We start from the raw sequence: 24,765 nt of genomic DNA, 5'->3' as shown, positions 1-24,765 counted from the left end.
CAGAATTTCTAGGTGCAACCAGGGGCCGGAGAGGGTCCGATTCAGGGATCAGAGGATTTCATCTCTGCTTTTTGCAGGTGTTGTTGTCCTGTTGGCTTCATTGAGCCTGGACCTACAGCATGCACTGGAACAGTTTGCAGCCGTGTGAGAAGCGACAGGGATGAGGATCAACACATTCAAATCCAAGGCCGAGGTCCTCAACTAGAAGAAAGTGGTCTGCCCTCTCTAGGTTGGCAGCAAGACCCTGGCCCAAGAGGAGGAGTTTAAGTATCTTACAGTTTTGTTCAAGAGTAGGGGAAGGATGAGGCATGAGATTAACAGGTGGATCAGTGTAGTGGCTATGCATCAGTCCGTCATGGTGAAAAGGAAGCAGAGCCAAAAGTGGAAGTTCTTGATTTACTGGTCAAACAACGTTCTGACTCTCACCAATGGCCACGAGCTTTGGGTCAAAACCAAAAGGACAAGATCCCGGATACTAGTGGCTGAAATGAGCTTCCTCCATAGGGTGGCTCTCTGGTCCCTTCAAGATAGGGTGTGGAGCTCAGTTATCAGGAAGGAGCTCAGAGAGAGCATTTGTCTGATTTACATTTCAAATGTTCATTCATCTTCTGTTTTATTTTTCCTGTTTAGGGGTCTGTTGCACAAAAGGGGAATTCAGACATCTAGGATAAATGACTGATCCAGGCTCATCCAATCCAAAGCAGGAGTGTTTCGGAATACTTGGTTGTACAAAAAAACAGTCCAAGATGCAAAAACATGCATTCATCAAGCCACCTGAAATCAATACAGGATCAGTACATGCATGTGATTCCTTAAAGACACCCCGGCGATGGATCACAGAATCAAAGACTCACCATGACAACCACAGTGATGTCCTTCTCTACACCACTACAGGAAGTTCTCATGGAGGCATGTGAGAACCTCAGAACTCACCAGTCTCCTCTGGTGATGCCCCCACCCACCCTGTTGCTCCCCTGCACCACTCTCCCCACACCTATCACACAGCTGTACTAGTGGCAGCTGGTGATAAAATATTTTGGGGGGGCGCACTAGCAGACGGGCATTGCAACACAACAAAACATTTACTTTAACATAAATTTTGCTCTCCTCTCCTTCAGGTCAGCAAATTTATCAATGACTTTCTGATTGAAATCTGTCATTTCACAAACAAGTCTCTTTTCAATGGAGAGCATGGCCAAGGCATTCAGCTTTCCCTGGGTCATTGTCACGCCCTGTTCCCATGCGGCCATGTGGGGGTGCTTGGGTCCTGTTTGGTGTTTGTCTGCCCTGTTGTTCTCCAGTCAAGTCACCTGCCCTCCTGGTCTCCTACCTTGTTTGTGCCCTAATGTGCCTCACCTGTGTCTACCTAATTTAAAGCCTACATCCCTGACTTGTCCTTGTCGGTGCGTTGTGGGTCTGTCTGCGTGCTTCCGTGTCCCTGCATGTCTGCTCAGTCTTCCTGAATCTGGCCTTCCTGAATCCTGCGTTCCTGAGTCCTGCATTCCTGTATCCCTGCGTTCCCATTCCTGTCCCCGCAATAAAGAGCTGTTTGAACTCCACCTGGCTGCCTGCGCATGGGTCTTTCCATCCCGCACCAGTGACAGTCATGGTGTTTCTGAGAAAAGTTTTCACTCTTTTCAAGGTTGAGAAACACTTCCCTGCTTCAGCTGTGGTGTGTGGTGATCAGGATACTTAAAGGATTGACAGTTTCTGAAAAGACAACTTCAAGATTGTTCTCCATGAACAGCTGAAATAGGTCCACTACACCACAGCAGGCTCTGAACTCTACTTTGCTGTAGATGAGACCGAGTTCTGTCTTCAGCTTTCTTCATTCAGCATCGGGTAGGCTTTCAAAGTGCATTGCAGTGCCTCTTCAGGAAATGACCCGTGAGATTCTTCAAACCTGTCCCCTTGCAACAAGGTTGCACAGACGAGATGGTTGGTGAAGGAGAAGCGCTCCTTGGTGTGTCCGAGAATGGTGTTGCAGATCTACAGAGAGAAGGGTACAAAAACATATAGAGATAAAAATAGATATGGAATTAATATACTTTTGTTGACATTGTTACCCTGTGTTGCTGCATGATTTTGGAAAAATATCTTGCTATTATTGACTACTGCAATTGTGACATGATTTTTAATATTTCTGAATAATTTTCATTAAACAGATTGTGATTAGATGATCTCTGCAACATGAAAATTACATATTTAAATTACATATTTCAAAACACATTTCTCCTCTAACAAACATTACGACCTCCAATGAAACACAGACTATAAGATTTCTACAACATAAACTAACCTCTTCTGCAACCCTTTGACGACGCTCTGAACTGAGTGCCTGACGCCTCTTTGCTGTCGGAGAGCCACTTCTTTGCTCACAAATGGAATGGAGAGAATTTCTGTGAAGGATAAGGAGAAGTCATAATAATAACCAAAAAGGGGAAAAGAGATCATGTGGAAAAATGTGATGATCATCATATTACTGACAGGAATACTTATTACCTGATGTTTTCGTTGTCCTGTTCAAACTACTGGATGCTCACTTTTATATGGACTGCATCTATGTTCTTCTTCTGGAGCTTGGCATAGAGGAGGTCCACATGTGGCATGATGTGGTGAAGAAGTTCCAGAAAGAACTTAAAGTCCTGATGTTCCAGCAGCATGGCCAGAGCTCCTGCCTCTCTTTGATTTCCCTCTTAACACCTGCAGTGGCACCCCTCATCACACTGGCTCCATCAGACGCCTGGCAGATTAGCTTTTCTGTTCCTCAGGAATGATGGCAGCAAGACGCTCTGTTAATGCAGCAGCAATGGACTCAGACGTAGCTGACTGCAGAGGAATGAATTCAAAACATCTTTCCTGCACACTGTGTTTGTCATCAATGTAGCGTAGTACAAGCACAAGTTGTGACTGTGTTGAAATATCTGTTGTCTCATCTGCCTGGATTGACACAAAACACTCTTTTGGGCTTCTTTATATTCGCTCCCTTGCAACAGACAACATACAGTCCAGGAGCTCATTTTGGACCGTTTTTGAAGTACCCTTAAAAACAGTGGCAGTTTCAAGGTGCTCTTTCAAAGCTCCATCCAGAGAGGCAACAAAATTCACAAACCCACGAAATATCCCAGGGTTCAGAGAGCTCTCACTATCATCATGGCCACGTAAAGCCAACTCAAAGGCCCCACAAAATTTCACACAGTCTATTATCCTGGACAGTATGTGATGATTTTTCTGTCGCCTCTTCATTGTGCCCTCATCTAGTTGTTCAGCAATGCTTACACGGCCAAAAAACTGTAGCTTCATGCTGTTGTCAAGGTGGCTACGGCTACCTTCATGCCGTTTGCATTTTTCGGAGAGATGTTTCAGGTCTCTGACCCCCGTTGTTGTCCACAGAACTTCAGTGCCAAGACTTTGAAAAAGCAAGCAGGGAAAGCAATACAGAGCATTGCTAACCTCACATCCAGCTAGCCAGCTGTGTTTAGCATAACACAGGCCGGAGAAGCCCCGGGTGTAACTCCGTCCACGGTCACTTGCCTGCTGCTTGATTTGTAAGCCAGGTTGCTCAGGTCCTAGCTCCTTTATCCTTTTTTTATTTCCTCCAGCGAACGCCTCATAATAGGACTATTTCATAAAGAAACAACTGATTTTTCTTTTGCTGCTGCCATCATCTTCTGTCTTGTTGTTGAGGTCTGTCTGTCTCTCTCCGTATGTGTCTGTGTACGCTGAATTTGACTGACAGGTATCATGAATCAATCAGATCAGATGAAAAATGGCGACCCAAACGCGCTGATTCGCCAGGGACACAGAGAGCTGCGCCCGGAGGACAATCTTTCAGTAACCAATTAGAGACCAAGTCACATAACAGCCAAAAGTTTTAGAATGTACATGCACGCTCATTTGGCAGTCGTCCCTCGCTATTGAAATGTGTAAAACACGCCCGGAAAAAAAACCCCAGTATGTAAGGGAAAGGCTTAAAAAATAAAATGAGACCCATTGTATGAGTGAACACTGTGCAGATGTGTTAATTACTTTAAATACATATTTATGTTTACTGTGTCAATACCTTTTTCACAAAATCTTGATGGGGGCAGCGCCCCAAAACCCCCTATTAACAAGCCGCCACTGGGCTGTACCACCCTCCTCGCCGCTGCGTGCCCTGCCATTAAATTAGCTATGATGCATTGTCAAAACATCACATGTGGTATGTGGGCTTATTTCTTCATTCTCTTTCACCTTGAAGTTTGTGGTTATGTCCACACTTTCTGAAGTGAACCAGTGACTCCAGCAAAAGATTCCAAAAGAGATTTTGACCAAAAATACCTGCATCTGTCTAGAAGATCAACAAGTTTGGGCACATAAATAGAACAGTTTTCTTTCTTTTTTGCTGTCATAAATTGATTTAAATCCCAAAAAAGAATATGCAAAATTTTTGTTTAATTTATATAAAATTTGGTTTTATTGTTGCAAAATAGTGAATTGATCAACAATTGCTTGGCTTTCTCTCATCCACACAGCTATATGATCAAGTCTTTCTCATACTGCAAAACGCCATTAAACCAGACAACCACTTCACAGTGAACAATAATTTAGACATGGAGAAATAAATATAGTGGCCTTTCCGACACATACAAATCAATTAAATCCTAATTTAATAATGGCCAGCATGGATAGACATGATGCTACCAAACTTGAACGAGGAACATCAAACCGACTGGAAATTAATGCAAATCAGAGGAAATTCGAAACATCCACTGTGAGACACAGAGGTGGTTTTTGTCATGGTTACGTCCAAACATAACACCAAGTGACGCTGCAGCTAATAAAAGGCTCCATGATCATGGGTAGAGAAAGTACCTGTGCATGAAACAAAAGAAAAAAAAAAAACTCCCACAAGCGTATTTGTGACTGCCACACAGACCATACCTCGGGTTTCAGACGTCACAGATCACTGCACATAAAGGAGCATTCCACATTTATCACAGACTCATCCCATGGCTGACGAGCATATTCTCAGACAAAAGACAAACAAGTCAAAATTAACCACCAGCACATCTGAAAACAACGTCTCATCGCTGAATTCATCAGATTTGATGAAATGTGACTCTTCATGGAACTGCAGTCAGCTCTGAAACGTCAAGACCAAACAACACCTCAATTAACAGAATCCTCCAAAACAGGTGCACAAACCATACAGAGAGAAGCAGCACATGGCGTAAACAAATCTAAGCGATGACTGGAAGAATATGATGGTTCAAACCACAGCAGTGATACAAAACTCAAATGAATACTGAAGCATAACAACAGAAACGACATCGGCCACAACGTCATCAAAGACAGTATCATCTACAAAAGCAACAAAGCAGTGACGGGTCCCTCATCTCCTGTGGGAATGAATTTCATCTCATCACCAACATATTAAGCCCCCGCGATCAGCTCAACATTAGCAACATTACCAAGGCCAACGTCAGATTCACAGAAGATAGAGACGAACAACACCGACGTTCATTTCAAAGCACCTGGTCAAGAATAGACATATCTTTTACATCAGCGCCACTGGCAGCATGGACTCAAGTGACACCATCCAGTGGAACAGGAAAGACCTCAAGATTCAACACAAACTACACTGACAACTACAACAATACACATTAACCAGCATCTGAATGACAGTCAGTGAAAAGGAAGAAAGAAAAAAAAAACACAAATTCCAACGAAACTGGTGAAGTTCATGGATACCATCATTTCCTGCTGCACAACCTGCAACCTGAACTCAAAGCAAAGGAGCAACAGCAATTCACTGTGTTTCCAGAGGATCAGCCCCGAAGGATCTCTGGAAAATGTGTACACGTTAACACCAATACAGTCAATAATCATCAGCGTACAAGCACAGCATCAGCAGAACAAACTGCTGTGGAGCTCCGAGCAACGCAAATGACAGAACTGCAAAAGTTTCAGCTCAGGGAAGTGAGTCCGAGAGAGTGAGATGAAAAGATAGACAAACTGGAGTCAAGCTTTTCTTTTTTTTTTCACTCAATGTTAACAGTGTGTGACCCTGTACATTTAACTGAAAATGAACCTACAGACAGTAAGTTCAATGACCAAACTGAGAACTTCAGATGTATTCAAGCATGCACCTGTTTTCAGAATGTGGATTTGGTATGAGGAAGATTCAAAATAACAGACAGAAGTGATCAGGAAACCAGACTGACAAAGACAGCAACATGTGAAATGTACCTTCACATGGAATTAAGTAGAAGTTTTTTTCTCCCAGTGTGCTTTATCATTGAAAGTAGTAATGCTTGAAAATCCACTTTCGAGAGCAGAGCAGAGCAGAGTGTCCAAACATCCATAAATAATAATCTACTATTCATTTTAGAAATCTTGGAAGCTGAAGAAAGAAGAGAATGAGAGGGCATAACTGCTATCGTGACTGAACTGTTTTAAAAAAAATTGAAAATGTGTAGCTAATAAAAAAAAAGAAATGATAAAGGCAGCACCAGAAAAAGGCACAAGATCCACAACATTTTCATTTTCTTCTTCAGGTCATGCATTTTGTGACATAGCTAAAAGGAGGAAACAAAGAGGTGATTGGTTTTTTGGTGGATGCTCTATAGTCTTTTTTTTTTTTAACTTGTTAATTGAGTTGAGGAGCTGGTGGAGGTTCTGCTGGGACCCTGCTGTAGCTGCAGATTCCCTCCAACACATGCTGAGAGGCTCCTACTTTGTCATAAGTGATATTATATGATACAGTATGACATGACATATGATGTGGTTTGAAAGTAGAACACCGAAGTGAGGAAGAAGTGGCTCTTATGAAAACCTGACTGACAATGACACCAACACATGGATGCGTAATGTTCCCTCACATGGAATGAAGAAGAACTTTTTCTTTCCTCCTTGAGTTTCGTCATTTAAAGTAACAACGCTAGAAAATCCACTTTCAAACCCCCGGGCAAAATTTCACCTTGAAACCTCTTAGATAAAACCACTGAGACTATGTATCATATATTTTCAGTATTTGTCCTGAAATAGACTGATAACCTTTCCTGTGATTTTAGGATGGATAAAATGGGACAGATGATGGATTAATTATAGTTTCTGTGTAATGAATCTGACTATTCTGTGCACTCAGCAAGAACCAATCCATCTTTAGTTTTTTAAAAGAGTCACCCTGCAGGCTCCGGCAGGAGCAGCTGATCAGAAAGGCAGGGTTTAGAGTGTGGAACACCTTATAGAGCAGCGTTTCGCGACAGATTACCAACCAACCCCAACATAAAGTGCGGCAATCCAGTCGGGTTGTGACAATAGCTCGGATTACAGTCATATTTATAACTACTTGTTTGGCTTTCTGTCTTGGATTCTGTCAAAAGTCAAAATGTCGAGCTGTCAATTACGCAGCAAAGAAAAAATACTCAGCCATCATCGATGCCATGGTCTGCTGGAGCGAGGATTAGGAAAAAGAAAAGCAGAGCACTGACTGATGTTCTCTACGGTGGTTAGTCCAGTTATTGTCCTCCATTCTGTTTCAGGACAACACCCTCATATTTTCACATGCTCGCAACTAAAGGGAGAAACCAGAGGGAGGTGAATTAGAAATAAAAAGATTAATAAGAAAAGATGTGCCTGTGTCGTCTGGGATGCTAAGTTTTTGTCCCTGGCTTCCCAAAGTATTAGACATAATGCCATTGTCCATCTGATAAATCAATTCTTACTCCATTGTCTGTTGTTTTTCCTTCATTCCAGTCTCTTTTCTCAAAATAACTTCTTTAATTGCATTCACAACACAACTGTAATAACACAATACACAATTGCTTTTCTGTTTTTATTAAGAAAAACACATCTTTTACAATAAATTAAAAGAAAAGATTCATGACAAAATCACCCACAAAGACCCTGAAACTTTGCTTTTGGAGTATTTTCACACAACAGAATAACCAATTGTGATAGTAGTGAAAACACCAACGATTACTTTGTTGCCTGTTGCAATATGTAGTATACATATTAAGTGGTTTTTTTGAAGCCATTGTGGGAATAAAAGTGGAAATTTGAACTGGACCTGCAGCTTGAACAGGCAAGATCCCACCACTGGTTAGTTCACTTGTGTGGAATGTTTCTCAAAAAAAAAAAAAAAAAAAAAAAAGGTAGTCTGATCTGCCTTGTGATAATGAGTGTGCACCTGTTTTTTTTCCCCTCCATTCATTCTGTTGAAACATTGCAGGAAAAAAAATCCAGTCATACGTCACACTATTGTAACATGCAGTCATATATAAGAGGTGAAGAGGAAGGCCATCAGAGGAGATCGGGAGGAAGGAGGACTAATCACAGAGGATTTAACAGGCACTTTCTGGATTTGGGTATGTACGTTCTCCTGCATGAAGCTCGCATGCAATACAATTTAATTAAATATTTTCTTTGTTAAATAAATTGCACATTGTGCGTTTCAGAATTTCAATTTGATAATTACGTATTATTTAATCTTTTGGTTATGTGTGGAAGTGAAAATAATTCTCAAACAACCGTTTGTATTTCATCTATCTTCAGGGTATTTTATAAGAGTAACATTTTACACATATCAGATGAAATCTCAGTTGATCTGAGTTACTTTTTTTTTTCTTGCTTAGATAGTTTTTTTGGTTTTGTTTTTCACTTTAATTTGGGATCATGACAAATCAAAACTTGAACATCTTATTAAAGAATACATGATTTATAATATTCATTTCATTAATTTTATTCCAAAGGAATGATACTGATTAAAAAAAATGAAGAAAAAAAAAGAATTTTCACTAATTAATTTTTTCTAATTTGGAATATTTTTAAATAATTGCTGAACATATTTTCAAGTTTAATGTGTTCTTTGTCTCCCATCTTTGAAATAACAAGCCTGTCATTCTGTTAGAAGCATTCTTGTCTTGTTCTGCTCCACTAACATCAGGGTGTGGCTCAGCAGCGTGATGGAGGTTTAACTCCAGAGTCTGAACATTAACCATTGATAATGACACTGTCTAAATTACCAATTCTATTAAATAGGGATTGGAATATTTAAGCGTTTATCATTCCCTGTGCCTTTTGCTCACATCACTATTTGGCTAAATTTTCTCAAAATTGACAAAAAGACAGTTTTCATTTTCTACTGTTTGTTTTGAAACAGCACCTGAATTTCTTGTTTTCAAAACAATGGGTTTTACCTGAAATACAATTAGACAAAAGACACTAAAAAACATGATAAGTAAAAATATATGTAATGAAGACACCTGGTTTAATTTGTTTTTTTCTTTGCCCGTTGTACTTCAGTAAGATCCAAGTTGTGAAATAGTTGAGGCTGAATAAAACTGAAGCGCTTATCATGTTCTGCACACCATTTACTGGTCTGACTTGATGGACCACTGCGAGATAAACTCATGACAAACACAAAATATGAATTCCCACTTATCTACAGATTTGCCGTTTTGGATTCTGAAACTGAATAATGCAGACGGTAGCATGAACGAGTCCTCCACAGCAATACTCCAAATTCCAATCATTGACTTTGTATCTCAGTGTGACGAAAGATTTTCTGACTGGTTTTATACACTCAAAAAAATTATTCATTGAATGAACACAATTGAAATGTGTGCAGTATTTCCATCCAAAAAATATAAGTAGCCAACTTGTTTTATTCCTTTAGATCCAACCAAAACTGAATTATTCTGTGTAAACCAATATAATTGAGTTTGTTCAACTCATTTTTTGTCAAATATGTCAAATGCAATGGCTGCCCACTACTAAGTTGTTACAACGATTAGTTTTATTTAACTAATTATGATTATTTGGAAATCCGATGCTGACATCCCTCATGTGGGCTGATGCTACACAGGATGCCTTTGGTCTTTTCTACAACCAGAGGCAAGCGGGAACTTATCTGTAGATGTAGGAGCAGTAGCAGTACCAGATTAAATGCACAACACTTCTCATTCCAGGTTTGACGTGGAAAGTAACTGAACTATTTAGTTTAATTGAAGAAAAAGAACACAACAAAACACGATTACCAATGACAGTATTAACAACAGAACATTGAAATAAACCACAAAAACAATGTTTAAATCTTGAATATTTCATCCTAAACTCCCATGATGCCTTGCAGCACTACCACCACTACAAAACTACTGTTCAAACACATTTATTTTGAGTTAAAGAGTGGTACTGGGGGCCCAGTGAATTACAATTAGGTCACATTTATGAAACATATTTAGGTTTTGTTGGACATAATATGCTTTAATTAGGAAAACGAAATTTTAAAGGCGCTGTAGGCAGGATTTTGCTAGTCAATGCTAATTTTTCAGTTTTATTTGGATTAAATGTTAGAGTATCCATTGATAATCCTTTAGGAGTGTAGCATAATTGCACTACCGCGAGGGCGCAGCGTTTCCATCTGACTCTGTTCTGAGCTGAAAAGGAATCTCGATAGCTCCAGGTATCTTTGACCAATCAGAAGAGCCCCTGAGGCTCTAACCATGATTGGTTGAGGGGCGTTCGTCACACATTCTTGTGGGAGGGGCTTAACTTGCGTAAGGGCATGATGTCAGAGAAAACAGGACAGGATTGGCTGTGCTGGGTTTCAAATCGCCATTTTAGATGGGTCAAATCGCCATGGTGGAGATGCGGAATCCTGCCTACAGCACCTTTAATGTGTCAACTCTAAGAGGGGCTTGAGTCAGTTTTTTGAGTGTATTTTATTGGTTACAATAAAATGTCCTTAATTATTGACAGATCTACAAATGTTCAAAAGGTTTTTTGACGAATGAGTCTTAAATTGAAGATGAAATAGTTTCACAAACTATACTTTTACCAACATTTCAGACTCAAGAGCGACCAGAATGGGGAACAGACATCTAATAACCATGATTGTGATACTAATTGGTAAGTGAGTGATTAAATGAATGAAGAGGAGCAAAACAGAATGCCAACGGCATTTAGCTTCATTTAATATTGTCAATGTGCTTTACAGCAACCGCTGGAGGTGTGTCATCTCAGTCAACTACAGACTCAACAGCAACTTCAGACTCAACAGCAACTTCAGACTCAACCCCAACTTCAGACTCAACAGCAACTTCAGACTCAACAGCAACTTCAGACTCAACCCCAACTTCAGACTCAACAGCAACTTCAGACTCAACAGCAACTTCAGACTCAACCCCAACTTCAGACTCAACAGCAACTTCAGAATCAACCCCAACTTCAGACTCAACAGCAACTTCAGACTCAACCCCAACTTCAGACTCAACAGCAACTTCAGACTCAACCCCAACTTCAGACTCAACAGCAACTTCAGAATCAACCCCAACTTCAGACTCAACAGCAACTTCAGACTCAACCCCAACTTCAGACCCAACAGGAACTTCAGACTCAACAGCAACTTCAGACTCAACCCCAACTTCAGACTCAACAGCAACTTCAGACTCAACCCCAAATTCAGACTCAACAGCAACTTCAGACTCAACCCCAACTTCAGACTCAACAGCAACTTCAGACTCAACAGCAACTTCAGACTCAGCAGCAACTTCAGACTCAACAGCGACTTCAGACTCAACAGCAACTTCAGACTCAACAGCAACTTCAGACTCAACAGTAACTTCAGACTCAACCCCAATGTCAGACTCAACAGTAACTTCAGACTCAACAGCAACTTCAGACTCAACCCCAACGTCAGACTCAACAGCAACTTCAGACTCAACAGCAACTTCAGACTCAACCCCAACTTCAGACTCAACAGCGACTTCAGACTCAACAGCAACTTCAGACTCAACAGCAACTTCAGACTCAACAGCAACTTCAGACTCAACAGCAACTTCAGGAACAACACCAACTCAAGGATCAACATCAACTCCAGATTCAACAGCAACTTCAGACTCAACGGCAACCTCAGGAGCAACACCAACTCCAGATTCATCATCAATTCAAGTGTCAACATCAGATTCAACATCAATTCAAGTGTCAACATCAACTCCAGATTCAACAGCTACTCAAGGATCAACATCAACTCCAGACTCAACAGCAACTTCAGACTCAACGGCAACTTCAGGAGCAACACCAACTCCAGATTCAACATCAATTCAAGTGTCAACATCAACTCCAGATTCAACATCAGTTCAAGTGTCAACATCAACTCCAGATTCAACATCAATTCAAGTGTTAACACCAACTCCAGATTCAACAGCAACTCAAGGATCAACAGCAACTGCAGCATTAACAGCAACTCCAGTATCAATGGCAACTCCAGGATTAACATCAACCCCTGGTTTTACAGCAACCCCAGACACAACAGTTGTTGTTCCAACTACAATATCAACTACTCTCCTGAACACAACTGAAGCTCCTCCGCCAAGTGTGGTTCTTGCATTTGTCATTGTGACAGTGTTCGTACCCGAGCTGAATGATCGCAACAGTCCAGCATTTAGACAACTTGAAGCAATAGTTGTGGGGGTGGTGAGTACAGTTTTGGAATTGACTTACAAATCTTGATTAATAGAGTCTGTTGTTGTTTTACCATTCAGAAACCTGAATGGTACCTTGCTCATTTCTGTATTTGTTTTCTTTCCACAGTGTCGAGCTGCCTACGCAAGGATTCCGTTTTTCGCAGGTTGCTTTGTCCGAGCATTCAGGTACACTGACACAATCAACTGCTCGGTTGTCATTGTTCATATCAATACTGGAATGTTTTATTGATGGGAAGAGACAATTCCATGCATGTCAAGATGTCAGTGTTTCTGTTTCTTTGGTACAGACGAGCTGGAGCCCGTACACGAACTGAGGCAAACACTGAAGCAGATACGGAGGTTCAGTTCAACCGAACTGCAACGACTTCACAAATCCCATCAGCTGAAAGTATTGCGGAGTCTTTTGTGGCAGCTGCATCCAATCCCAACAACACTGGCAACTTTACTTTTGATACTGACACTGTGAGAGTCACTGGTGAGTAAACTGGAGTCACACCATGTAGACGAACACATGTAGAACTTTATTCTTGTGTGCCTGCCTCTTTAAGAGGCTAAACAGAGATTAGTATCCACTGCAGAGGTTTATCTTTAACAACATGAGGCTTCGATTTGGAGTTTAGAATTTGGATATGGAGCGTTGTAGAGTGAGTCGGCTGTTACGAGAGTGAGAGACTTTCGACTCACACTCAAACGAAAGTCTCTCCCTCATTTCCAAAGCCACCTTTCAGACTCAGTCTGATATCATTCTCCAAAACCTAGCTATAGGCCTTCTGCCTAAAAAAAAACTCAAACAGTCCTCTCTCAAAATATGATTGTTTAATGCGAATGCCATTTTTTCACTCATCCACTACAATTCATTTTGAAAGTTTTTTTTTTTTTTTGGTTGAAACCCAAAAGTTTAGACACTTGTCTCAACTGTCTGACGCTTATATGGATGATCCACCAGACATGAAAATCTTCCAATAATTCCATGAGGTGCTTCTGACGCTGACAGTTTGAACATTTTCACAGTCAGTCGTCAGTTCTTGGAATATCAATCTTTTGTCCTTAATGGTATTTTATCAATACTTTTTGACACTTTATGGAACTTTGTTGATACTCTTTAACTTCTACTAATTCTTGACTGTCGAAAATAAGTGGCAGGTGCACACAAAATTCCATGTTAAAATTTAGAGGTTAGCATATATTATAATAATTATTAAAAAAAAATCAGTATACTGATTTCTTTTTTATTATTTAACCCTACAATTCATGAGACGACATGGACTTTTTTGATAAATGGCAGCAGTTCATGCTTCTAAAAGAGGCCACAGCCCCACCATGTTCCACTCATCCACTCCCTTGGCTGAAACTGACTGCATTGCTGTCAATAAGTAATAATCTAATTACAATGATATTAATTCAAGTTTGACAGTCATCAGTAAGAGACACATGAAAGCTGCGTCTACTCCCACCAGCACTGTCAACATTTCCATGGATGCCTCCTATGTTCAAGTATAGCGATGTGAAGAGGAATCAAACATCTCTATCTTGAAAGATGGGCTTGGGAAAATACCATTATACCCATATAATGGTGGGATTTTTGGTTCAGTGGCCGGAGTTGGTGGAACAACCTGAAAAAAAATGGGTCTTCTTCACAGATGCAGCTTATGAATTTTCATTTTTGCCCCTCTTCATGATCCATTTTTGACAGATTTGATTTATACTCTGGTGTTACTTAAAGTGTGGAGACTGTGGTCCTTTTAGGTTAACTGTAACACTCAACAGCAGGAGTTACTATGGATGTTTTAAAAAAATTGCCTTACGCTTAGCATCAGCTTAAAAAATGCATATTTTATGTTTATTAATGCCATATTTTCACTTATATTTTTTTTCACAGAGACAAATATAAGAAATACGACCACAGCAGCTCCCAGCGCAACGACCATCGCACCCAATGCAACAACCATCGCTGCTAATGCAACGACCATGGCTCCCGACGCAACAACCATCGCTCCCAATGCAACAACCATCGCTGCGAATGCAACGACCATTGCTCCCAACTCAATGACCATGGCTCCCAATGCAACGACCATCGCACCCAATGCAACAACCATCACTGCTAATGCAACGACCATGGCTCCCGACGCAACAACCATCGCTCCCAATGCAACAACCATTGCTGCAAATGCAACAACCATTGCTCCCAACCCAACGACCATGGCTCCCAATGCAACGACTGCAGCTCCCATTGCTACAACCATCACTGTCACTACAACAACTGCTTTAACAACTGAAACTCCGCCACCAACCGTGGTTCTTACATTTGTCATCGTACAATTGTTCTCACCTGAGCTGGATGATCGCGGCAGTCCAGCATTTAGACAACTTGAAACAATCATTTTGGCGGTGGTGAGTACAGTATTGGAATTTATCTATAAATCTTGATGAATAGAGTCTGTTATTGTTTTACCATTCACAAACCTGCATGGTACCTGGCTCAGTTATGGTCTCTTTTTCCACAGTGTCGAGCTGCCTATGCAGGGATTCCGTTTTTCAGAGGATGCTTTGTCCGAGGGTTCAGGTACATTGACACAATCACCTGCTTGGTTGTCATTGTTCATATCAATACTGGAACGTTTTATTGATGGGAAGAGACAATTCCATGCATGTCAAGATGTCCATGTTTCTACTTTTTTGGTGCAGAGAAGCTGTAGTAGCTCCAGCTGCAGCCCGCAAACGAAGCACAGGAAACATTGAAGCAGACACGGAGGTTCAGTTCAACTCAAATGCAACGTCTTCAGAAATTCCATCGTCTGACATTATTAGAGAATCTTTTGTGGCAGCTGCATCCAATCCCAACAACACTGGCAACGTTACTTTTAATACTGACTCTGTGAGAGTCACTGGTGAGTAAACTGGAGTCACACACGTCCATGTAGAACTATAGATGATAGAATGAATACTCTTTCATCTTGCATATATTACTAATGTTTGAATTAGCCCTAAAATACGTTCCTTACTGGTGCATGACTGCAATTAAGAATAGCTCCTTTAAAAGGTCATCGCTCTTATTTTTATGGCATCTTTTTCTATCAACAGCTGAGTCAGCTAAGACTGATTGAATTGCTGAACTCAAAAAGTAGCAATCAATGTACATTGAGTCAACTCTGACACTCATCAATAAGACTTGCATACAACTGCAAGAGTTTAGGTTTCTTTCAGTTCTTTGACTTTAATTTTTACTTTTGTTCAACAGAGACAAACATTGCAAATACGACCACTGCAGCTCCCAATGTGACAACTGCAGCTCCCAATGCGACGACTGCAGCTCCTGTTACAATGACTGCAGCTCCCAATGTGACAACTGCAGCTCCTGTTGCAACAACTGCAGCTCCTGTTGCAACAACTGCAGCTCCGGTTACAATGACTGCAGCTCCCAATGCAACGACTGCAGCTCCGGTTACAATGACTGCAGCTCCCAATGCAACAACTGCGGCTCCAAATGCAACAACTGCAGCTCCTGTTACAATGACTGCAGCTCCCAATGTGACAACTGCAGCTCCTGTTGCAACAACTGCAGCTCCTGTTGCAACAACTGCAGCTCCTGTTGCAACAACAACAACAACTCCCAGTCCAACAACTGCAGTGGCATTGGCATCAACGGGTTTGGTTTTCACATCTCCAGGAGAGACATTTACAAGTGACTTGTTAAATTCATCATCTACAGCATTTACAACTCGGGCCACATTGATAACAACCACTGTAAGTGCCCTTAAAATATAGATGCATTAAGACAGAATATCAATTAATAAATGGCAAAGTGAAGTGACTGGCCTGCAGCATGTACACTCACAGCATGTTTGTATTTCGACAGATTGACCCTTTCTACCAACAAGAATTTAATTCATTCCGGGGCTCAGAGGTGGTGTCATTCAGGTTTGTCATTTGAGTAGTCTGCTGATAAAAATTCAAAAATGTTCAATGGACATTCAGGCAGTTAAAACAAAGTTGTGATTCTTCTCTTTGCAGCAATGGATCCATCATCAACAACCTGACACTTGCATTTCTATCATCATCTGTTCCGAACGCCACTCAGATTGCAAGTGTTTTGGCTGCTGCAGCTCAAAACATCACGGCCTTCAACATTGATGTCACCTCTATTTTTGTGAACGGTACAGGTAAGCACGATGTGAAAACCCTGTTTTATTAAGAAGGTATGTTGCTGAAGTGCGTGTTTCAGAGATGACTTGTTCCCCTTTTCTTCCAACAGCCACTGATGGGTCAAGTAGCGTTAGCCACAGCACCAGCCTGGTCACTGCGTCCAGCTTGGTGCTGCTGTCGTGGCTGCTGTCGTGTCAGCACTAGCACCTCTGCTGACATCCAACATGAAACCAGACAAGAGAATGTCTACTGGCACTGGGATGAAAAAGGACTTCACATTCAAAATGCAAGATTGCAATGAACTACAACTGTAATGAAGTTCATAAAAATTATCTTGAGGGGGATTAGACTTGATCAATCAATACTTTGCTGTTCTGACATTCAGTAAATTCAGACTTTAACTTAGCTGCACTATAGAAGTATCAAGCATATTTGTTGTTGAAAAACAAGGATATTCATGATCAAAGCAATACAAGTCTTTTGAAACTTGATTTTATATGAAGGGAAATTTTAACAGAGCTCTAAAGTTGTATTGTTGTCTTTCAAATAATTCATCTAAACTTCAGCGGAGTAACCTTTCCAGTCACAATTCAGCACAAATCCTACTATATTCTCAGTGAATGTCGAGGCATCCAGCAAATGTATAACCCAAAGTCCTGTATGAATATCCAGTCTGTTTGAGTATTTAAATATATTTACAGAGTATTTTTCTTTCACTTTTACTTTTGTGTGTGTGTGTGCATGTGTGTGTAGCTATACTCAGGGATGCTCTACAGTACGTAATAATGATTTAAAATATGGTTTTTACTGTATCACAATAGCAATGACAAATGATTGCAATGTAAAACAGGTAGAGAAAACTGTATCTTAATTTACTGAAGATGCTTCTATTAAAAGTATTGGAAACATATCTAGACTATGAGCTGGTCTTCATTCTTCTTATTTAACCTTGCTTTTCTAATGGTTTAATTTCAGAGATTCATTAAAACCATTTTTTTTTGAAAGAACACAATTAAACATTTGGGAAAAAAAATCAATAATCTCATATCAAATGTCATCTGAATCAAGGATGTCAAATCTCAGCAATGTGTCAACTGAGCCTCTCACTGCCAGTGGCCACAGATTTTCAATGTCATGAAGAGTGATCACAGTAAAGAAACATTAGTCTGAGCTGTATCTCATTAAAATGACATAGTTTTCTCATTACAACGAGAGTTTAATACACACGTGGACAAAATTGTTGGTATCCTTCGTTTAATAAAAGAAAAAAAGCAAAAAAACAGCATAGGAAAGCGTTATCTCAAAATTATAGACAAGCATGTTAAAGGTAAAGACTATAAGACTATCTCCAAGCAGTTTGTTGTTCCTGTGACTACAGCTGCACATATTATTCAGAAATTCAAGATTCCGCAGGAGGAAAATTGATGACAAATAAAAGAGATGGATAATACGAATGGTAACAAAAGAGCCCAGAAAAACTTCTAAAGAGATTAAAGGTGAACTTCAAGCTCAAGGAACATCAGTGTCAGATCGCACCATCCGTCGTCATTTGAACCAAAATGGACTTCATGGGAGATGATCAAGGAGGACACCATTGCTAAAAGCAAATCACAAAAAAAAACAGACTGGAATTTGCCAAACTACATGTTGACAAGCCACAAAGCTTCTAGGAGAATGTCCTATGGACAGATGAGACAAAAATGGACGTTTTTGCCAAGGCACATCAGCTCTATATTCACAGAAGTAAAAATGAAGCATATCAAGGAAAGAATTACTGTCCCTGCTGTGAAACATGGAGGAGGCTCTGTTATGTTCTGGGGCTGCTTTGCTGCATCTGGCACAGAGTGTTTTTAATCTGTGCAGGGCACAATTAAATCTCAAGACTATCAAGGGATTCTAGAGAGAAATATGCTGGCCAGTGTCAGAAAGCTTGGTCTCAGTCGCAGGTCATGGGTCTTGCAACATGACACTGACCCAAAACGCACAGCTAAAAACATCCAAGAATGGCTAAGAGGAAAACATTGCACTATTCTCCACATGAACCCTAACCTAAATCCTATCCAACATCTTTGGAAGGAGCTGAAACATGCCGTCTGGAAAAGGCAACTACAGCAGTTTGCTCATGATGGGCCAAAATACCTCCCGAAAGGTGCAGATGTCTCATTGACAGTTACAGGAATCGTTTGATTGCAGTGATTGTCTCAAAAGGTTGTGCAACTAAATATTAAGTTAAGGGTACCATTATTTCTGTCCAGGCCTGTTTCATGAGTTTTTTTTTTTTTTTTAATAATTCTGTTGAAGCATGGTTGAAAAGCAATGCCTGATTCTTTCATTGGTTAAATTTCATAGAATTTTTATTTATTACTACTTTTGTCAGATTCAAGTTCTTTCTCTGATTACTGTGAATTTTTCTTTCATTAAACGAAGAGTACCAACAGTTTTGGCCACATGTGTACCAAAAAAAACTGTGTTCTCGCCAACCCGGCGGTATTGTGTCTGTCTCCTTCAAGCTCGGGTCCTCTACCAGAGGCCTGGGAGCTTGAGGGTTCTGCGCAGGATCTTAGCTGTTCCTAGGATTGCGCTCTTTTGAATAGAGCTCTCATATGCTGTTCCTGGTATCTGCTGGAGCCATCCTCCCAGCTTGGGGATTACTGCTCCCAGTGTCCCAGTCACTATTGGTATCACTGTTGCCTTCACACCCCACATTCTCTCTATGTCTTCCCTCAACCCTTGGTATTTCTCCAGCTTCTCGTGCTCCTTTTTCCTGATGTTGCTATCACTTGGGATTGCTCCATCTATCACCACAGCTGTCTTCTGCTGTTTATCCACCACCACTATGTCTGGTTGATTGACCATCACTTGCTTGTCAGTCTGGATCTGGAAGTCCCACAGGAACTTGGCTCAATTGTTCTCAACCACCTTTGGAGGTGTCTCCCATCTTGACCCTGGGACCTCCAGTCCATACTCGGTACATATGTTTCTGTACACTATGCCCGCTGCCTGGTTGTGCCATTCCATGTATGCCTTGCCTGCCAGCATCTTACACCCTGCAGTGATGTGCTGTACTGTCTCTGGGGCTTCTTTGCACAGTCTGCACCTGGGGTCTTGTTTATTGTGGTAGATCCCAGCCTCTATTGATCTGGTGTTAAAAGCCTGTTCTTGTGCAGCCATGATTAGTGCCTCTGTGCTGTCCTTCAGTCCAGCCTTTTCCAGCCACTGGTATGTTTTTCCAATGTCAGCAGCCACTTCTTCAGTTTGTCGGTGGTACATGCCATGCAGGGCTTTGTCTGTGCACGGTAGCTCCTCTGGCTCCTCCTTACTGGGTTTTTGATGTCTGAGGCATTCACTTATCAGATCATCACTGGGGACCATCTTCTTGGTATAGTTGTGGAGGCTTGTGGTTTCCTCCTGGATAGTGGCTCTGATACTCACTAGTCCTCGGCCTCCCTCCTTTCTCTTTGTGTATAGCCTCAGTATTCTGGACTTAGGGTGGAAACATCCATGCATTGTAAGGAGCTTTCCTGTCTTGATATCAGTGGCTTGCATTTCTTCCAGTGGCCAGGATGTTATGCCAGCAGGGTATCTGATTACTGGTAGGGCATATGTGTTTATGGCCTGGATCTTATTTTTGCCATTCAGCTGACTCTTCAGGACTTGTCTTACTCTCTGTAGGTATTTGGCTGTGGCTGACTTTCGAGCTGCCTCTTCATGGCTACCATTTACCTGTGGGATCCCCAGGTACTTGTAGCTGTCCTACTCATCTGTTGTTCCCTTCAGGTAATTCAACTCCTTCAGTTGTGATCACCTTCCCTCTTCTAGATACCATTCATCCACACTTATCTAGTCCGAATGACATCCCAATGTCCCTGCTGTATATCTTGGTGAGGTGAAACAGGAAGTCGATGTCACGCTCATTCTTGGCATACAGTTTGATGTCATCCATGTAGAGGAGGTGGCTGACAGTTGTTCCGCTCTTGAACCGGTATCCAAAGCTTGGTAATGATCTGCCTGAGGGGGTTCAGGCCTATGCAGAACAGCAGGGGGGACAGGGCATAACCTTGGTATATGCCGCATTTTATGCTCACCTGTGCCATTGGCTTTGAGCTGGCCTCTCGACTTGTCTTCCACAGCCCCATTGAGTTCTGAATGAAGCTCCTTAGATTCCTGTTGATGTTGTACAGTTTCAAGCTCTCCAGTATCCACATGTGTGGCATTGAGTCATTGGCTTTCTTGTAATCAATCCAGGCAGTGCACAGGTTGGTCCTGCGGGCCTTGCAGTCTTGGGCGATTGTCCTGTCAACCAGTAGCTGGTGTTTGGCCCCCCTGGTGTTATTACCAATGCCTTTTTGTGCTTTACTCATGTACTGATCCATGTGCCTACTTATCTTGGCCACTATGATGCCTGATAGGAGCTTCCATGTGGTGCTGAGACAGGATATAGGCTGGTAGTTTGATGACCTTCTGGGTGTCCTTCATGATAAGGACTTTCTGACCTTGGCTTAGCCACTCTGGGTGGGTCCCTGATATTAGCAGCTGGTTCATTTGTCCTGCAAGGGGTTCATGGAGTGCAGTTAGCTTCTTAAGCCAGTAGGTGTGAATCTTGTCGGGCCCTGGAGCTGTCCAGCTCTTCATTTTGGCCACTCTTGCCTGTACATCTGCTGTTGTAATTACTACTGGGTCTTGTTCTGGGAGGTTGCTGTGCTCTGCCTGCAACCCTGCCAGCCATTGGGCATTGGTGTTGTGTGGCACTTCTTTTTTCCAGATATTCTTCCAGTATTGCTCAGTCTCAGCCCTGGGTGGGTCTGCTGTGCTCTTACTGCCCTGCCACTGAGAGTAGACCTTAGCTGGATTGTTGGAGAACACCCTGTTTATTCTCCTGGTCTCCACTTCTCTCGTGTATCTCTTTAGATGGGTAGCTAGGGCTGTGAGTCTTTGTTTAGCAGTCTCCAGTGCCTCATTTATTGACAGCTTTCTGTATTTCTTGGGCCGTTCTTTCTTGAGATTCACCCCTCTGCTTAGTTCTGTGAGGAAGCTGACTTCTCTCCGTGTTGCCATGGTTTGGCATGTGTACAAACACACACACACACACACACACACACACACACACACACACACACACACACACACACACACACACACACACACACACACACACACTGCAGTCCTTTCACTTTACCAGATAAAACCATGAGTCTGAGATTCAGCTGTCCCAAGGGAAACTTCGGACAGAACCAGCTACTAGATGGTTCGATTAGTCTTCCACCCCTATACCCAGGTCAGATGACCGATTTGCACGTCGGGACCGCTGCGGGCCTTCACCAGAGTTTCCTCTGGCTTCGCCCTGCCCAGGCATAGTTCACCTTGCGGCGCCGGTCGCGCTCACGACTGATGCCCCAGACGCACTGGGTGCAGTGCGTTAACAGTGGGTGAATGGACCCTCGCAGCCTCTGGCATTTTTCAGTAAACAGCTGCATGACAGCAAGAAGAAATACAACACGTTTGACCAAGAACTTTTGGCCCTTTTCCTTCCTGTGCACCATTTTCGATTAATGCTGGAGGGATGGCAGTTCACTGCATTTTTGAACCACAAACCCCTCACCTTCGCCATGTGAAGTCAAGTCAAGTCAAATTTATTTATATAGCACATTTACAAACGGCATAGCTGTGCCAAAGTGCTTCACACAAGTGCAGACAATAAAAGCAATCATAAAAGGTGAAAATACAAAAATTAATACACAATCATTAAAACACAACTCAAACTCGAACACAAGGTAAGACCTAGCTGAAGGCCAAGGCAAAGAGGTGGGTCTTCAGCAGCGATTTAAAAATTCTCACAGACTCGGCTGCTCTGATGTGGGGGGCACAGCCTCGGGGCAGCCACAGAAAAGGCTCTGTCCCCCCTGGTTTTTAACCTGGTCCTGGGAACAGTGAGAAGGCATTGGTCAGCCGACCACAATGCTCTGGAAGAGTTGAGGGGGCGGAGAAGATCGGCCAGGTAGGGTGGGGCAAGATGATGATGCGATTTAAAGACTGTTAAAAGGATTTTGAAATCAATGCGGTAACGGATAGGGAACCAGTGAAGGGAAGCGAGAACAGGATATCAGCGGGGTTTTTGTTGGAGGTGTGGAGTCAAGCAGCAGAGTTCCAGATGAGCTGCAGTCGGTGGAGTTGGGTTTTTTCGATACCGGTATATAGACTATTGCAATAATCCAAGTGAGAGGTGACAAAGGCGTGCATGGCCTGCTCTAACCCTGCCTGGGGAAGATAAGCTTCAATTTTGGCCAAGGTCCTCAGATTGAAAAAACTTCTTTTGACGACTGCACTGATCTGCTGCTCAAACTTAAAAGAACTGTCTAAAATCACACCCAGGTTCCTGACAGCTGGCTTGGACTTTATGACAAGAGGACCCAGGGCGTTGGAGTAAAGTGCTTGGGCGGTTTTGCCAAATACAATAACCTCTGTCTTATCCTCGTTGAGGGTGAGGAAGTTAGCTGTCATCCAATGCCTTGATGTCTGACATGCAGTCAAACAGAGGCTGGCGAGCAGCAGGGTCGTCGGCCTTGAAGGGGAGGTACAGCTGGACTTCGTCCGCATAGCAGTGGAAGGAGATATTATATTTATTTATAATATCTCCTAAGGGCAGTATGTACAAGATAAACAAAATGGGGCCTAAGATGGAGCCTTGAGGCACACCACAGGAGAGGGGGGCCGCAGAAGAGGTGAAGTCTCCAAGCTGAACAGAAAAGCTCCTGTCTGTCAGGTAGGCATGGAAAAACTCCAGAACTGTACCTTTGATGCCTAGGTGTTCAAGGCGAGACAGTAGGACCCTGTGGTCCACTGTATCGAAGGCGGAAGTGAGATCTAGGAGCACCAGGACCACAGGGCTACCTGAGTCCACAGCGAGGAGCAGGTCGTTAAGGACTCTCAGGAGGCCAGTCTCTGTGCTGAAGTTTGCAATGGAGGAGGGGTCGAGGTTGGGCTTTTTTAATAGAGGGTACACCACAGCGTGCTTGAACGCAGGCGGGACACAATCAGTGGACAGAATGCAGTTGACTAATGAGAGGAGGAAGGGGGCAACTGAATCAAGGACTGTTGGATCCTTGAGTAGGCGCGAACGTAGGCAGTCAGGGGGGCAGTTGGAAGGCTGCAGGTGCCTGACTACAGCAGAGAGAGAAGCTACCGAAGGGAGTTCAAACTGTGAGAAAGTTGCTGACAGGGGGAGGGGGGGAAGGATGGGGGGTGAGAAGGAGGCAGTAGGGGGCCTGAGTGCAGCGATCTTGCTGATGAAGAATTGTGGAAGCAATCACAGAGGGCAGGGGAGGGCCTGACGGGGGGAACTGCGAAGGATTTGAAGGGAAACGTGGAGTCGGTCCTTCTTCCATTTGCGTTCAGCGCGTCTGCAGTTGCACCTGAGGGCACGTGTGGTTGCATTTAGCCATGGTGTGGTCTGAGTTTTGGGGCACTTGGATTTGAGAGGGGCAATGGAGTCCAGAATTGTCTTGCAAACTGAAGAGAACATGGAGAGAAGCTCATCAGCAGGAGTTCTGACTATAGGATCTGAAGGCAGCCTACACACCGGCGAGACACTGAAGGCGGCAGAAAATTGCTCAGCAGTAGATGGGTTCAGAGAGCGTGAGACCAGTTTAGGGGCCTTATAGGAACTACCTGTGCATTGGATTGAAACAGAAAACAAAATTGGGGAGTGGTCGGAGAAAGCCATGGCACAGATCTCATCAACAGTGACAGAAACGCCATGGGCTAGGACAAGATCAAGTGTGTGGCCCTTTTCGTGGGTGGGGCCATCAACAGCTTGAACAAGGCTGAATGAGTTAAGGAGGTTAAAAAAATCCCGGGACAGAGGCTGCGAGACACAGCAAAAATGGATATTAAAATCACCACAGATAATGAAATTGTCATATTTGATCACAAGCCCAGACAGAAAATCAGCGAAATCCGAGATAAAATCCTTATTGAATTTGGGGGGACGGTAGACCACTGCACACAGAAGAGGTGGAGAAAGATTTAGTTCAAAGAGTTGCAGTTTGAAACTAGCAAAGCCATTTTGAGGGATCTGCCGACAGTGAAAAGACGACTTGAAGATGGAAGCGAGGCCTCCACCTCTCTGTGATGTTCGGGGAGAATTTAAGAAACT

The 24,765-nt window shown here is 42.5% G+C and overlaps 1 protein-coding gene and 1 long non-coding RNA gene across 2 annotated transcripts; one reads left to right on the top strand and one right to left on the bottom strand.

The window, feature by feature from the left end:
• Positions 1 to 1,018: 1,018 nt before the first annotated feature.
• On the bottom strand, positions 1,019 to 4,097 carry LOC115383455 (uncharacterized). Its single transcript, XR_003930672.1, has 3 exons — positions 2,503 to 4,097; positions 2,300 to 2,399; positions 1,019 to 1,989 (listed from the first exon to the last, which is right to left on the bottom strand). It is a non-coding gene; the product is annotated as an uncharacterized LOC115383455 (long non-coding RNA).
• Positions 4,098 to 9,829: 5,732 nt separating this feature from the next.
• On the top strand, positions 9,830 to 12,635 carry LOC115386208 (putative uncharacterized protein DDB_G0282133). Its single transcript, XM_030088432.1, has 5 exons — positions 9,830 to 9,879; positions 10,834 to 10,893; positions 10,982 to 11,924; positions 11,955 to 12,459; positions 12,577 to 12,635. The coding sequence occupies exons 1-4, from the start codon at positions 9,830 to 9,832 to the stop codon at positions 12,342 to 12,344; spliced, it is 1,443 nt and encodes a 480-aa protein (XP_029944292.1). The 3' UTR covers positions 12,345 to 12,459; positions 12,577 to 12,635.
• The last annotated feature ends 12,130 nt before the right edge of the window (positions 12,636 to 24,765 follow it).

Source organism: Salarias fasciatus, chromosome 3 (genome assembly GCF_902148845.1).
Source record: "Salarias fasciatus chromosome 3, fSalaFa1.1, whole genome shotgun sequence".
Classification (NCBI taxonomy): domain Eukaryota; kingdom Metazoa; phylum Chordata; class Actinopteri; order Blenniiformes; family Blenniidae; genus Salarias; species Salarias fasciatus.
The sequence above is the reverse complement of the archived record's forward strand: the minus strand, read 5'-3'. Positions and strand labels throughout refer to the sequence as shown.